The sequence below is a fragment of the Triturus cristatus genome, chromosome 6 (assembly GCF_964204655.1).
Source record: "Triturus cristatus chromosome 6, aTriCri1.1, whole genome shotgun sequence".
NCBI lineage: Eukaryota > Metazoa > Chordata > Amphibia > Caudata > Salamandridae > Triturus > Triturus cristatus.
The window spans coordinates 585060836-585076579 of record NC_140589.1 but is presented as its reverse complement, the minus strand read 5'-3'; the positions used below and the strand labels follow the sequence as shown (position 1 = coordinate 585076579).

Here is a 15744-nt window from a genome sequence, read left to right as displayed (position 1 = left end):
ACGGGAATCATCCCTGCGAGGGCGTGGGGTCACCGGCACTCTCCCCTGCCTAAAAGGCGACAGGGTGGCCGAACAATTCCGCCCTACATGTACGTAGTCTGTCTGCCTGTATGCGGGTAAGCCCAACGTCTCCCCCTTCACAATTCTCTGCCAATGATCAGGAATAGTCCCCGAAGCGAGTGCAACTGTCCCCCGCCGCTCCCCTCGGCAACCCCTGTATGCTATAGACTCAGGATCCCCCTGATGCAACAACAAGTGGTATACTTTACAATCAAGCTTTCTGGCGTCCCAATGTGTTTCAGGCCCACGAGGGCATATAGTGATGTTCTGCTTATTCAATGTCACTTAGCTGGTCTCACAGGGGAGTCCCCTGCCCGTCTCGCTTGTCTCGCAGCGTCCGCTCCGCCTGCCGCGCAAATTTGAGCGCCTCCGTTGCCGCCGTGAAGACCATTGGTTTCCCCTTATGGTGGATCCGCAACTTGGCAGGATATAGCATTGCATATTTTGTCCCCACTTTCTGGAAGATCTTTTTAGCCGGTAGGAATTCACGCCTCGCGGCCTGCACAGCCTGAGTGAAATCGGGAAATAAGGATATGGCCATATTTTGGAATGTGAGCTCGCCTCTCTCACGTGCCTGCCGCAGTATCGTGTCTCTGTCCCGATAGTTTAGGACTCGGGCAAGGATCGGGCGCAGCGGCGCTCCCGGCACCGGGCGTGGTCCCAGTGTGCGATGTGCCCGCTCGACCAGGAACATGGCCGACAGGGCCTCCCCAAACAGGTCGCGGAACATACCTTCAACGAAGTGCTCCATATTGCCAATATTTGTGGATTCCGCAATACCAATAATTCTCACGTTATTTCTGCGGGAGCGGGCTTCCAAATCCTCGTTGCGCCCCTTTATCACCTCCAGGACCCTGTCCATGCGCAGCAGTTTCTCCTGGGTATCACCGTTGCTTTCCTCACAGTCGGCAACCCGCGCCTCCACCGCCGCCAGCCTCTCCTCATGTTGATCGACCTTATGCGATATTCCGTCGAGTCGCTGGGCCATGGAGTCAAGCTTGCCGTCAATCTCCTTCAGGCAGCCCTTAAGCTCGCGAAACATACTCTTGACATCTTCGTCCTGCGTCGGCGCCAGCTGCGTTTCAGGGACCACCGTCTGGGACGCTGGGACAGTTTCAGTGTTCTGGGCCATTTGCCTCTCAAACTGGAGCTTCCTCTGCTTTGCATCTGTTTTCCCCATGGCTCAGTGAAGGAGCCACCCCACCAGGGTCACAACGGGGGGTGGGGGGGGAGAGGGCCCAACGGGATCGTCACAGGCCTCCGGCCTCGGCCAAACTCACGGGTCTTCCAAGCCCAATCCACTCCTACTCTCGGCCGTCCCCGTCGCCCCCGACGCCCCCGCCGCCAGCAGGGACATCCACGTGCAGCTAGGCCCAGCAGGTCGTCAGCGCCCCCCGAGCGCGGGTCCGCGGTCGGGACGGGCCCTCCAGAGAGGCACACAGCGAGTGTCCAGCAGTCGGGGCTTCCGGCCAGCAGGCACCCACTCCGCAGGTCGCGGAGCTCCGCAGTCCAATAACCAGGCACTGGGCACAGGCAGGAGGTAAGCGCGCCGCACCGCCAGGAGAACCAGCGAAAGCAGCAAGGCATCCGCAGCCCCCCGGGCAGCCCAGCTCGCGCCCTCCCAATTCCCAGAAGGCAGGGAGATCGTCGCCGACCAGGGATCCCTCCCGGTTGTCTAGGGCGCCAGCGGCAGTAGAGTCCGTTCTCCGCCGGCGGCCACAGTGGTTCCACCTCGCGTTCCGGTCCTCGGCCCTCGACCGGAGACTTGCGTAGCTGGGATCGCCAGCCGGGAGGCAGCAGATCAGCCGCCGGGGCGGAAAGGAGACACCGCTCCGGATCGCCGCAACCGATCTCGGTCCAGAAGGCAGGAATCGATGCCTCGACGTCTGGGCAGCCCCCGTCGCAGCTTTTTATGCAAAGAATGTAGGCATAGTACGGATGGGCTGACGGATTCGGCGTTCGGCCGGCAGAGCCCCGTTACACGGTGGCCATCTTGCAGCTCGGCTTGGCCACGCCCCCCTACCCCAACAACTTTAACAGAAAAGGAAACTTAAAAACGATCTACCGTATTATTTAATTAATAACACGCAATGTTTAATATTAGTAAAATAAAATGGTCCGTGGTTTTTTAAATATTTTTAAGTTTGACTGTTGGAATAAAAGTCATACTGCAGTTACCATCAGGATAATTCATAAGAGATGCACGTTAAAACATAAACAAAGGCACATGGCTTTTTTAGGTCAGAATTGAAGTGAAACTGCAGTTAAGATAATGATACTTGCTAACAGATGCACACTGAAACAGAAACAAAGCCACAGAGCTTCTTTAGGTTAGAATGGAAGTCCGACTGCATTTACGATAAGGATTATTGCTAACAGATGCACGTCTCTGTAAACAGGGGACATCACACGCTACACAGTGTGATGGCGAAACTAAATACTCACTAAGTGAAATCGCCAGAAAGAGAGAAGGGACTTTTACAACCCAACACCAATACAAAGGCTACATTTTCGAATGGCACAGCCAACAGGCAATTGAAAGCAGTTAATTTTTTAATACACATAGAATACAATACAACATGTTTTGCAGACCGCGCAAGCGCTGTCTAGGCTCGACCTAAAAATCAGAGGTAAACAGAGGCAACACATATTTGTTGCAGGCCAATTCCTGTATATTTGGGGGCAAAAAAGGGTACTGCCAGGGTGTACTGTTCCAAAATTTCGCCAATAGAGCGCTCCAAAAAATTGCTAACCATTCATAGGTAGTCATCAACTTCAAAAATGCTTCTGGAAAAGCGAATTCCATGAACTCCAGGACGTTGTCCATTTCTTCCATCGAAAAAATGCATGCCATCCAGTTTAGTAGGTTGAACGAACATATGCTCCTCATATCCAGAAGCTGTTTGGAGCATCTCAGGGCAACCTGCGTTAACCTTGAAACTGCGGTCAGTGAGGCGCTGCAAGAGAGCACAGGTACTCAAGTCTGCCATTGGTCCGAGCAGAGGCTTGCACACCAAACGCATACCCCTGGCACATATCCGGTCATGGGCCTTTAGTGTGCCCATTAGCAGATCGTAATCCAGGGCAGCATGGGTGGTATTGTACAAGCAGTCCTCCATGGCCCATTGAAAAGTGCTTCGGAGGCAGTGAAACACAGGTTGCACACAGGTGAAGTAGGCATAGAGAAAGGTCAGCCAGTAATCGATGGCAAAATATTCCGCTGGCATGGAACTAAAGAGCTGCCACATACCATCATGGTACAATTACAACTGGACCGGGTTTGGCAGCACCACAGATCTAGCATCCACTGCGAAGCAATAATAGGAGAACCACTAGCCTCAGACCAACAGAAGCACCAGGGGAAACCCTCCAAAGGCGCTGGAAAAAATAGAATGAATAAAAGCCGGAATTACTCCAAAAATAGTCTGAAAGGAAGAAACAAAGTCAGAACCCACGAGTTTAAAAAAAAAGTGTGCAAGGCCTTCCATATTAGACGCATTAAATATTTGGTGTATTAATTCCCCAAAATGAAGATTCGTGTTTAGCACCGAGTTTATCTGACTTGCGGTTCACCACCTGCAATTCGAAGGTCTCTCGAGCCGATGTGAGAACGACTTCTTGTTGAAACAATAGCGCTTTGAGTCTGCTTAGTTTATTGAAATTTGTTTTCAAAGTCCCAATGGAAGGCCAAAGAGATTTATCTACAATCCCATTCGGGGGTGGAAATAGGACATTGTTGCAACATGTAACTCTTCGAAAAACTGTTATTATTTCCGGGATGCCAGCTTTCAAGCCGCAGCAATCGTGGTTATTCAAAATAAGATAACTGCCGTTAGAAAGCAAAGTTAATACAGGAATAATAGCTGGGACTGGGGTACCTTTCAAAAAACAAGCTAGATTAGGGGCCAAAATGTTATAGGAATGTCCTACTGTGGAATCGCAGTCTTCCCCTGTAAGGAAAACTTCCTTTTCCGCAAGTTGACATCTTTAAGCGAAAGGTAAAGACCATAATTCATGAATAAAATTATTGCCAAGGGGCTCATATCTACCAATCAGGTACTGTTTCATGCATGCTGTGAGAGAGAGGTAGGGAGAGGGGTAGAGAGGTAGGGAGAGAGTTAGAGGGGTGGAGAGGGGTAGAGAGGTGTAGAGGTAGGGAGAGGTGTAGAGGTAGGGAGAGGGGTAGAGGTAGGGAGAGGGGTAGAGGTAGGGAGAGGGGTAGAGGTAGGGAGAGGGGTAGAGGTAGGGAGAGGGGTAGAGGTAGGGAGAGGGGTAGAGGTAGGGAGAGGGGTAGAGGTAGGGCGAGGGGTAGAGGTAGGGCGAGGGGTAGAGAAAGGGGCAGAGAGGGAGGCAGAGAGGGAGGCAGAGAGGGAGGCAGAGAGAGAGGCAGAGAGAGGAAGGGAGAGGGGTAGAGAGGGGTAGAGAGAGGGAGAAGGAGGTAGAGAGAGGGGTAGAGAGGGAGAGGGGTAGAGAGGGAGAGGGGTAGAGAGGTAGAGGGGGAGAGGGGTAGAGGGGGAGAGGGGTAGAGGGGTAGAGGGGTAGAGCGGGGTAGAGAGGGGTAGAGCGGGGTAGAGAGGGGTAGAGGGGGTAAAGAGGGGTAGAAAGAGATAGGGAGGGGGTAGGGTAGAGAGGTGTACAGAGAGGTAGGGAAAGGTTGCAGAGAGGTGCAGAGAGGGGGAAGAGGGGTAGGGGTAGAGGGGTAGAGAGGTAGAGAGAGAGGTAGAGAGAGGGGTAGAGAGAGGGGTAGAGAGAGGGGTAGAGAGGTAGAGCAGTTCATCAAAATACTCAGGTGGCAGGATCAGTTTTTAGGCCACCAAGCTGCGGGTTCATGTTTAATACTTTATTGGGTGATTAATTAAAACACATACGATATACTCAGTAATGCAGACAAGCTGACTCTTTCTATGTAAACAAGGAGGCACTGCTCGCTCCTGTAGGCAAAACGCCGTTGGATGCAAGGAATGCAGCTGAGGGGGGGGAGTGGTGGAGGGAGTGCGGCCGAGAGCACAACACTAGTAGCAAGAATTTTTAAACAAAACAAATTCTTGTAGCTTAAAAAAAGTAAATGTATGCATTAGCATGTAAGTTCCCACAATGTTCAAAATAATTAATTAACAAATGCTCCGCGCTATTTTTTTTACCATTCGTAAGTACAAAACAAAAAAAACAGCATTTCTTTTTGAGTGCTCAGATGTTTGTTTTTAAAATATACACCATCTCCAAAATAATACAATATAAAGCTTCATTCTTCCTTAAGATACACCAAGACAAACAAGGGGGGAGGTAAGATTAAAAAAACAACGCTGCCCGCACTCTGCTTAATGACTGTTTTGAAGCACACTCATGCTTGTGGCACCATCCGCCTTGCAGGAGCGAGCAACAGCCAATTAGTATGCACGCCGCTGCTCACTCCCGCAAGGTGGATGCCGCCACAAGCACCAGAATGTGCTTCAAAAAGAGCAGAGCAACGGCTAAAGGCCCTCCTATGCAGCACATGCGCGCTGCGTAGGCGAGACCTAAAAAGGGTCTTTGTGTTTTTGTCTTGTGCAAGAAATGATGGCCATAATGCTGATAACAAAATAAATCTGCGTAATTTGCTGAATTTAAATACAAATCTTCAGTGTCAAATGCAACATAATATTTTAAATCCGAGAATAACGAATGAACGCCATGAACATCCCAGTCATCAGAATGAATGTCGGGCAAGACCACATCTCCGAAGGAAACGCGGAAGACATATGGAATGTAAAACATTTCCGTCAGGCCATGGATATCGAAAGCAACTTTATCCCAGACGATACAATCAACAACCAGGAATGCCGATTTATTGACCAGGGCTTGGTCTCTTTTCATTATGTGGGACGATGTATGAGGGGCCAGAACTCCGTCAACAAAGTTCACAGCAGAGCGTTCAGGTAAATAATGGCCATTAATGAGTAGAAAAAACAGTCACAAATCCGATCCACTTGATGAGGAATATCATTGTAAGCACCATCCAGATATATGTCCAGGGTGGGACCAAGTAAGTCTTTTTGAACCAGGAGATGGAGACACCGGTACGGGTAGGGATCTCCCGCACAGAAGATGACGAGGAAGATGTGCCAGAGGAGAAGCTATTACGATCCATATAATAACCACTGGACCCCAGTTGAAACAGTGGATGTGCTGCATCAGATGTTTCAGGTATGGTACTCTCAGGAATGTCAATTATGACTTCAACTGGAGGAGAATCGTACTTAATATCCGCAGGAGCGGACGTAGAAGGAAAAACTGGTAATAATTTAATTGAGGTTTCCATCTCCCCTTGTAATTAATGGGGAGTATTCGAAGATACAGAAACCATCGGGTTCAGCGAAAGTTCTCGACGTGGAATACTTTGAGGCATATTATTCAGTATCGGCCAGATGGTGTAACTTGACATGTTCGATTGAAATGTAACAATTCTTCTTACGACCAGGTAAAGGAGGCAAGATCACAGTACGGGTGCCTTTCAAGCCAAGGACTCTGACCGGTGCACGGTAGGATGGACCAGATTCTTTTTTTTTTTTCTCCACTTTTTCACGAACCAGAACTCGAACTTTAGGAAGACAGCCAGAAACGGGAATCCCAACCGCATCTGCAGAGGAAGGCAACTGGGCTCTTGCTTGTGAATCAAGAGCTTTTTGTAGATCCTGTAACATAGCACAATGATTATCTACATCAAAGGTGGCGACAGCCGCCACAATGTCTAGACCATCAAGGTCTGACATAAACGTTTTAATGCCAAAGAGCATTTCTTATGGGGTCCGCCCACCTAGAGATCTTCTAGGGAGATTTAGTGCACATTGGAGTCCATACAAAAGAGCCAGCCAACCCCTGCCAGTACCTAAGACTCAAGCTTTCAAAGATTGTTTTAAGTCACGGTTCATCTGCACCACAACTGAATTGCCCTCGGGACGGTATGGAGAGGAATATTGCACCTGCACCCTCAGAGACGTCATCGCCTCCCGGTAAGCCTTGGAGGCAAACGTAGGACCTTGGTCGGAATGGAAGGTGCCACAAGAAAATGTCCTGACAAAGACACGCAAATCTTTAATGACAGTTCGAGCTTCAGCACTACGTTCAGGCCAAACCCAGAGGAATCTAGTGCACAAATCCACTGCAACTGAGATGTGTTTAAAAGCAGTGTCAGAAGTCATCGGACTGCAGTGATCCAAATAAATACAGGCAAACGGCTGATTAGAGATGTAAAGCTAAGTATGTGGTGGACGTGCAACAGTGGAAGGCTTAATTTGTTGACAAATGTAAAAAGAAAGAACATATTTACGTGCCTGTTGATATAAACCACGCAACCAAAAACGCTGCTGTAGTAGAGACAGTCGCATTCACACCAGCATGTGCAGAAGCAACGCCTTCATGTGCGGTAATGATCAAAGCAAGTCTGTGGTACTCGTTGGGAATCAGCCGATCCCCAATGGGCTGAATAGTAGCAAATTGAATTTGATCTATTTACAAGTCGTATTTATAACATGAAGGAAAACCTTGGGGAAACTCTGTTCCCTCCTTCGTAGCATCAGGAGCTGCTAAGATATCATCATCATCAATTGTAGTCATAGACCCAGTGACTGCTGCTACAGAACAAGCTACTGCATTACCAGCAGCGTATGGTGCCACACGTTGTTGGCCCAAAGTATGGATATCGTGTGAGTGGCAAACGTTCCTTAAGAGCGGCCACCCAAAGCGTTTTATGCTTAGTTGCGCTACTTTTAGAATCACAGAAATCATTTTGTTTCCAAAGGAATTAAGTTGTCATTGAAGGATTGTACAAAGTAAAATTAATCGCACACTAGAAGTGTAGGAATTTCTGTATCGACAAATTCAAGAGCCAAAGGACGTAACTCCGCCAATTGAACCATGCAGTCACCAAGAGACTGTGTGTGTACCAAAAGAGGATTTAAAATCCCCATCTACAATTTTTCCTGCCACTATTGCACATGCCGCCGAATAAGCGTGATTAGAACCAATGACTGGCTGCGCAGATCCATCCGTGTAAACAATGCATTGGTACTGATCAAGAGAAAGTAAACACAGTGGAGGTGGGTGAACATGTTCATATTGTAAAAACTCCTGTGTCTGCAAAGACGGGTCAAAGATAAAATTGACATCAGCCGACGTCCAAGAACTAGCCCATTGTATCCAACATGGATGCAAGGCTTTAGTGTTCGGGACACTAGCTTTCACAACTGCCTCTAAAGCAGGTACTGGAGAGACCATGAAAATGTGTTTACCCTGAGCCAGAGCACATTCTTTCAGAACCGCCATCAACATTTTTTCTGTAGGAGAGAAACGCATCTCTGCCGCAGTGTACAAATGAGATTTATATGCAACAGGGACCCTGTCCCCCTCATTAAACATCAAGTAAGTGAAACCGGACGCACCTGGTACAATTCTTATGACCAAATTTGTAAAATTGTCTTGTGTTAACAAGAAGTTGGTTGCAACTGCAAGGACCAAAGAATCGTGGTATGTTCTGGAAGCCAACAGAAAGCTGAGAAAAAAGGTTGTATCAAAGAGCAAAGCGGTTTGATGCGCTGGGCATAATCAGGAATGTATGTCCTCGCGAAATTCAGGAAACCCAGCAAAGTTTGTAAGAGTGGAAGGAGGTTGAAATTGAGCACATTTCTCCAGAAAGTGGGGGCGAACTCCCTACCTTCATGGGTGAGTTCGTAACCCAGAAAAAAAACTGCCAAACAGGCAATATGCGACTTGGCAAAGTTTAATTTGTACCCCAAGCCAACAACAGACATTATGATGCGATCCACACGTACAAGATGCAGTATCAATTTATCATCCATCAAATAAATGTCATTGACGTAAGAGAATGCATCAGGGTCAATGTCATGCAAAAGAGACACTATGCATGCCGCAAAAGCACCAAGACTATTCTTATACCCCATAGAATAGTCCTGGCTATACCCCATAGGCAAATGAGTATACCTTTTGTGATTACCTAGGGCCCTGAATACAGTCCAGTCACAGCTTTCAGAAGCCAAACTGTGACTGTAAAATACATTGGAGATATCAAGTTGTTTTATATTTTTTACGAACAATGGTATTGACTAACACAGAGCTGTGGGTGTTCTGTACCGCAAAGGTAAGAACATGACTGTTCAAATGACGGTAATACAAAACTATACGATATGAAGCATCCGGTTTCGATATCGGAAAAAGAGGATAATTCATGGATGAAACACAGGATTCAATTACACCCTGATATTCCAATTGGATCAAGATTTCACAGATGGAAGCTTTTGCTTCACGTTTAATGGGGTATTGTGGTTCAGGTTGTGGCATTAAACGCAAAGGAATCTCATGTACTGGGGACTCCATATCCCAACCCACCTGATAACGATACACAGTCGGGGCTAATGCTAGCGCCCACTCCGTTGCGTATGCTGGTTTAGCCTCATTTGAGACATAAGTCGAGAAACTTGGTAGAATAACATCCTCCCCTTTAGAAGAAGCTAGAACAAATGAGAGAGGCCAATCAACCTCCACCAACAAAATATCATAGGAAGAAGTAAGGTTGTCTCAAAAGACCGCCTTAATTGTACTTTTAATATCCCCTTCAAATTGGAGGCGTATTTCATGAAGCCTATCAGGTGGTGCAACTCAAGTGTCAGCTGTTTCCACTGTAATGAACGGGTCAGTTGCTTGTGCCTCCAGACACTGGTGGAGTGCCTCTCGCACTATGGTAACTTCCGCCGGGCTGTCGAGGAGTGTTACTACTCATCTCCAATGGAGGAGCAGAGTTCTCACCATCTAAGGCATACTTTGCAGTCATTGCAGCAACTTTCATCTCGGTATTGTTTAGTTTTTACATCAAACTGGCGCTGCGAACCCAGGACCGACTAGCTATAGTGCCTTACTTGCTCTCCTACTCACTCACAGGGAAACAAATGATTAGGCACCCTAGAACACAACACTCCCAGTTCTCTCAGGAATCTTGGTAACAAGACACACTTTTTCGGTCACTCTTTTGTACGCTTTCACAATAAGATCTGACCCTCACACAAATTAGTTTAAAATATTTATTTTAACTAACGTACCCTAACATGCAGTATACGTGCCACAACAAGCAGGAGAATGCATAGTACAAATATTGTCAGCATTGCAGTCAGTCCATAAATCATGAACGGAGATGTCATCATAAAAAGACAATAGAGAAAGCCCTATAGCGCCTAACCTCCCTCCCTATGCTAAGAAGAAGTATTATTATATAATAAAAGATCTCTGGCCTTTGTCAGCAGACCCCATAGCTTAGCCTATAGATGGTAGATCTACTTCATGGTCGCTTGTCTCCCTGGAAAGGCCCCTCTCCAAGTGTGTGTTACCTGTGGGTCTTGTTTGCGCTTTATAAAACTTTTCAAAGAAATAACGAACATCTTTTCAAAAGAACAAAATGATTTTTCAATATAAACCAGGTCCTAACTATAACTACCTACGGGGGGGGAGTGTAAGGAGGGGGAGAGAGGGAGGGAGAGAGAGAGAGTGGAGGGGAGGGATAAAGAGAGAGGGAGGCAATGCTTTTTGAGCTATTCGGGTTTAACTCCAACCAACTGATATGTTTTCACGCTAGATAAGAGTCTTCACAAGTCAAGTTGTAAGCTCACAGTGGCAACATTTCGTTGGCACCGATTTCTGCCTGAGTACCATACTGCCTGAGGTCCATTTGCCTGAGCTAATCATAGTGGCTTGCTCTCCACATCACGCAACTGTATAAGTATGATTTTTCTACGAACATGTACATGCACTAAAGTTCATTTTCTCTTGCAGGAAGATAATGGTGTGAAGCTGGTTGATCCCATGGGTGAAATGCTTGCCCCTGCATGGGAAGAGTATGCAACGTTTTTAGCAAATGCAGAGGAGCATGAATTGTCAAGCGTATTGGCGGACATTGTTAAGAAAGAATCCGTGAATGTGAACCAAAATGCATTTGTTGCTATTGGGCGAGATACAAGGTAGGTGTGAGGGTGCTTTTCCATCCTGTTTGCACTGCTGCTTATAGCATCCTTAAGGTGTGAGAAATGTGCACTCAAAACCTAAAAGTCTGGAGAGCCCAGGGAATCCGACGGTACCAAAAGGGTAGAGAGATCCTTTGACCAAGAATGGAGGGGTACGTCCCCCTTTCTGACTACTTCTGACCTAAAAAGCATCCCCTCGGCGGCGTGGCCAAGATGGCGGAGCGCTAGGACATGCTCTCCCTTCTCTCCTCCACCCGCCAGCAAATCGCACAGGCCTTTGACCCTAAATCGCAGGGAAAACGGCTGAATCGTGCCCTATAACACCCGAGCACAGTCAGTGACCCACTGATAGCGACTTCCTGGTCTTACGGACCGCATTCATAGCTCCTGGCCCACGCTGGATCCGGACGCCGGAGTAGTGGTTTGCAGCGGCAGACAGCACGACTGTAGCCCGGGAGCTGGGGCCCTGAGCCATAGGAGGTGGAGAGACGTAGCCCTGCCTCGGATGCCGGCTACCCTCGGAGGCATTCCCCGCCACCTCTGATCGGTGAGTGGAGTCAGCAGTGGCTTGCAGTGGAGCCCCGGGCGCCAGCTTACAAAGCCCGGCGGCCTTGCTGGAGTGAAACGAAGCGCACGCCAGCCTTGCACATGCGCCCTGAATCAGCGGGCATTCGAGCGGACCGTTGGGAGGCGCTTCGGCCTTTGGTCCCATGAACGGTTCCCTGAAGCGGCGGTGGTGGGTCACGCTGCCGGCCCCGGGCCCTGCTGCGGCCTGAATCCCCGGGGCCTGTTGGACTCACTCAGACCGACTGCGTGGTAGGCCTACCTGGACTTTGGACCCCAGGCTACCGGCTTTTCTCAGCGCTTACACCAGGAGGCCTCCTTCTGCATCGACGACTGGCCCCCGGAACATCTCTCCGCCGCACTCGCCTTGCAAATGGCACCAGCGGCGGCTGGCGGCTGAATACTTGGCGCCATCTTGGGGAGAGTCGCGGCCCTCTCAACGAGCCACGGTGCACGCGGCGCACTCGCACAAGTGCTCTGTTACCGGCGGGGAGCTGTGCGGGCCGTCGGAGGACCCTCGGCCTTGCGGAGCGCACTAAGGAGCTGTTCAGGTAGGCCAGGCTGCCGCCCGCATCCCCCGCTCCATTCTTTTGACTGTTTGAGACCTGCTGGTGAGACTCTGGTCGGGCGGGGCCATGTGGTGGACATATCCAAGTGCTAGGCCTCTGGTTGTGCGTCTTCCCGGGGCCCGTAAGAGTGGACTTTGCTGGGATTGCTGTGGGGGGCCTTGCTGGTCCGGTCCCCCTGCTGGTAGGCCCCAGGGTGAAGCAGACCACCTGACACTGATGGCATCGCTTTGCGGTCCCACAGGGTGGGGACGGGACTCATCTTGCCGACAGAACCCTGCGCCTGCTGGTGACTGGGCGGCCCTGTATTACCATAGCTCGGATCTCCCCCCACATAGCTCTGCCTTCCACCGGGAGTGGTGACACACAGACAACGGACGGCGGCCCTTGCCTCCTTGGTTTCTTCTAGCTCCCATTGCATTGCAACATCGCCCTTCTTGAGCCAGGTCAGCGCGGACGCCAGGTACCCCATATAGAGGACGGCGGATCGTTAGCAGCGGTAATCTCTCACCCCAGACGAGACTCATTGTTGGTGCCCGATGAGCTGGCCATGGAGAGACAGCGTTAGCCGCCGAGCCGATTGACGCTGTGCCGCAGTGACTGCCGCCCTTTGGTCTGCTGGTGCAGGTGGGGAGGGGCGCGACTAGCATGACATCCACCAGAGGGAGAAAAGGACAAGTCTACCACACTGGAAAAATCACTCCAGGATCTGTTCGCCAAGGCACAGGGAGAAGGGTCCGGAGATTCAGGATGGCTGGGCGTGGCGGCACAGATGGCGGCCTCAGCAGATGCACCAGTGACGCGGGCCTTTTTGGAATCCCTGTTCGCTGCCCTGCGAGATGATCTGCCGACCGTGAAACGTGACCTCACAGCGGAGATCAAGGACATTCGCAAAGAGATGGACGATATAGGGGAGAGGGTAGCGACATTGGAGGTCCGGAGCGATTCCAGGGATACAGAGCTGACGACCATGCAACAGGAGGTAATACAAATACATGAACAACAGGTCGACGTTCAATCTCATCTAGAGGACCTTGAGAATCGCTCCCGCCGCCATAACATTAGGATCAGAGGAGTGTGCACCAATGAAGAAGCTGGCAATATCTTTAAATGCGTGCGAGAGCTCTTCAATCATATCCTGGGCAACCCACTAGACACTGATCTTAAACTAGACCGTGCGCACAGAGTAGGTCCACCCAGGGTGGCCATGGCACCCCCTGCTGACATTCTGGTCTGCGTCCAGGACTTCCACACCAAGGAAGAAATCTTGCGCAAAGCCTGCTCGCTCCCACAGATCTCCTTCCGCAACCAAACACCCACTCCGTATCAGGACCTCGCTGCTATCACAGAGGCCCTCCGTCAATGCAATATCCCTTACTCTTGGGGGCATCCGTTCAGCCTCAAATTCCGGCACGATAGCAAATTGTTCCAACTCCGTTCCCTCTCTGAAGCAAGCAAACTTTTGGGAATCCCCATCCTGGAGGACACGGACGAGGGAGAACGTTCCGATCGGGGAGCCCCTGATGATCGACCGAAGTGGAGACAACAGAGACGATGACGCCGCATCCAGCCTCCGGACCCCACGGTGGTCAAGAAGGAGCATGGAGGCCCTGCCAGAAGCCTAGGCCAAGACGTCAACCATGTGACTGTGCCGGGTTACCGTGGCAAATCCTTCCTTTAAGGCATTGGGTGGTTGGGGGAGAGGGGGGTTTGGGCTGATAGAGGCTACACGATAACCCAACTGATTTCTCTCTTCTGTTCATCCCTGGATGACGGACTAACAACCGAGCTGCCATGTTTTTTCTGTTTCATATATCTGGGGTGTTTACTTTTGCCTTGTTTTTTCTGTTCTATTTCTTGCAGATTTCTGTTCCATTATTCTCTTTACTTACTCCCTTCTTCTGTTCTCTTTCCTTTGGGGGTCCCTGGTCCATGTGGTGCCATTGCTTCCATGTTCCTGCGCTGGCGTTCAGGGTCGGCCTTATAGGCTTCACCTGGATTCTTGCTCTTCTGATGCTACTGAGCGGTGCTACACCCCTTTTTGAAGTAGTAGATGCCACCATCTTCAGTTAAGGTTCTCGCTCTCAATGTGAGAGGGCTTAACAACCCCATCAAACGCTGGGCACTCCTTTCCTACCTGGACAGTACGGGGCGGATATTTGCTTCCTTGAAGAGATACACTTGCTTCCCAAGGCCTGTCACCGACTAAGGTCCCGTGCCTACCCAACACAATTCTTTTCTTCCAAACCCACCAAGACGGCAGGGGTAGCTATCTTAGTTTCTAGTGCCTTTCAGGAGAAGGCAGTGCAGAAAGGGGTTGAGATAAAAGGTAGACTTCTCACCTACCAATTCACCATTGGAGGCCTTTCTTTACCAGTGGGGTCCATCTACGCTCCTAATGAGGGTCAAGAACGATTCTTACACAAGGCTCTTGCTGAAGCTATTGCAACTCAGGAACATCACAAATTGATTGGGGTAGACCTCAACTTGGTGTTCGATAATGATTTAGATAAATCAGCACAGCGCACAAGCCAGGTTGGCGCCCTTTCGCCCTCGGGACTCACCAGACTACATGACTTAGGACTTACAGACCTGTGGAGACAACATCACCCTAGAACACGTGAATTTTCATACTACTCTAACGCACACAAAACATATGCCAGGTTAGATTATTTCTTGGGTTAGAAGGCTCTCCGGGATGCCACGCTCTCCACCGACATATTGGCGGCGGCTTTGTCTGATCACGCCCCAGTGGAAGTCACAAATGTGGGCGACTACTTGCGAATACAATCCGGGAGGCGCGACAAGTCAAAGCAGTGCAGGAGATTATGTACCGCACGGGCCAGTCCTACTCGGACGACGAGGCTATTGCAGAGGTCTTCCGCAACTATTATGCCCAACTCTATGATGAACAGCCTTTGGAAAAGGCGGATTTAGATGCGTACTTAGCACAGGCTCGGCTTCCCACCCTCACGCCAGAACAGGCAGCCCATATAGAGAGGGAGATCAGACCAGAGGAAGTCATAGCAGCCATTGCTCGCTTGAAGCTGGGCAAATCACCTGGCTCTGATGGCTACACAGCGCACTTTTATCAGCAGTTCTGCTCAACGCTTATTCCCCTGCTCATCCGGCTCTTCAACTCCTTTGCAGCTCCCGGGGCAATTCCCTCCTCCATGTTGGAGGCGGCGATAGCCGTTATTCCTAAGCCAGGGAAAGACAAGACAGAATGCGGGTCATACCGACCCATTTTGATTCTGAACATCTATCTGAAGCTCTATACTGGAATTTTGGCCGGCCGGCTTGCCCCCTACATGCCGGGACTTGTGGACCCCGATTAGGCTGGATTTATTAACGTGTCTCACACCTCATAGAGAAGGCCTCCCGTATCCACGACGGACCCTATCTCGAACAGGCACTGGCTCATGTTGGCCTGGGGGAGAAGATGCAGACGCACATTTTTAACTGCTACCGGTCACCCACAGCTACCGTCTAGATCAATGGGCACACGTATACCCCATTTCCCATCAGTAGGGGCACGAGGCAAGTGTGCC

At 49.9% G+C, this 15744-nt stretch overlaps 1 protein-coding gene across 3 annotated transcripts in view; it reads left to right on the top strand.

Moving 5' to 3' along the window:
- Positions 1–15744, top strand: part of PGM3 (phosphoglucomutase 3) — a 271507-nt gene that overhangs the window by 65433 nt on the left and 190330 nt on the right. For all 3 annotated transcript variants that reach the window (XM_085611024.1, XM_085611025.1, XM_085611026.1), the window contains exon 3: positions 10876–11060. In XM_085611024.1, coding sequence (XP_085467150.1) covers positions 10876–11060 — 185 coding nt within the window. The remainder of the gene's footprint in view (positions 1–10875; positions 11061–15744) is intronic.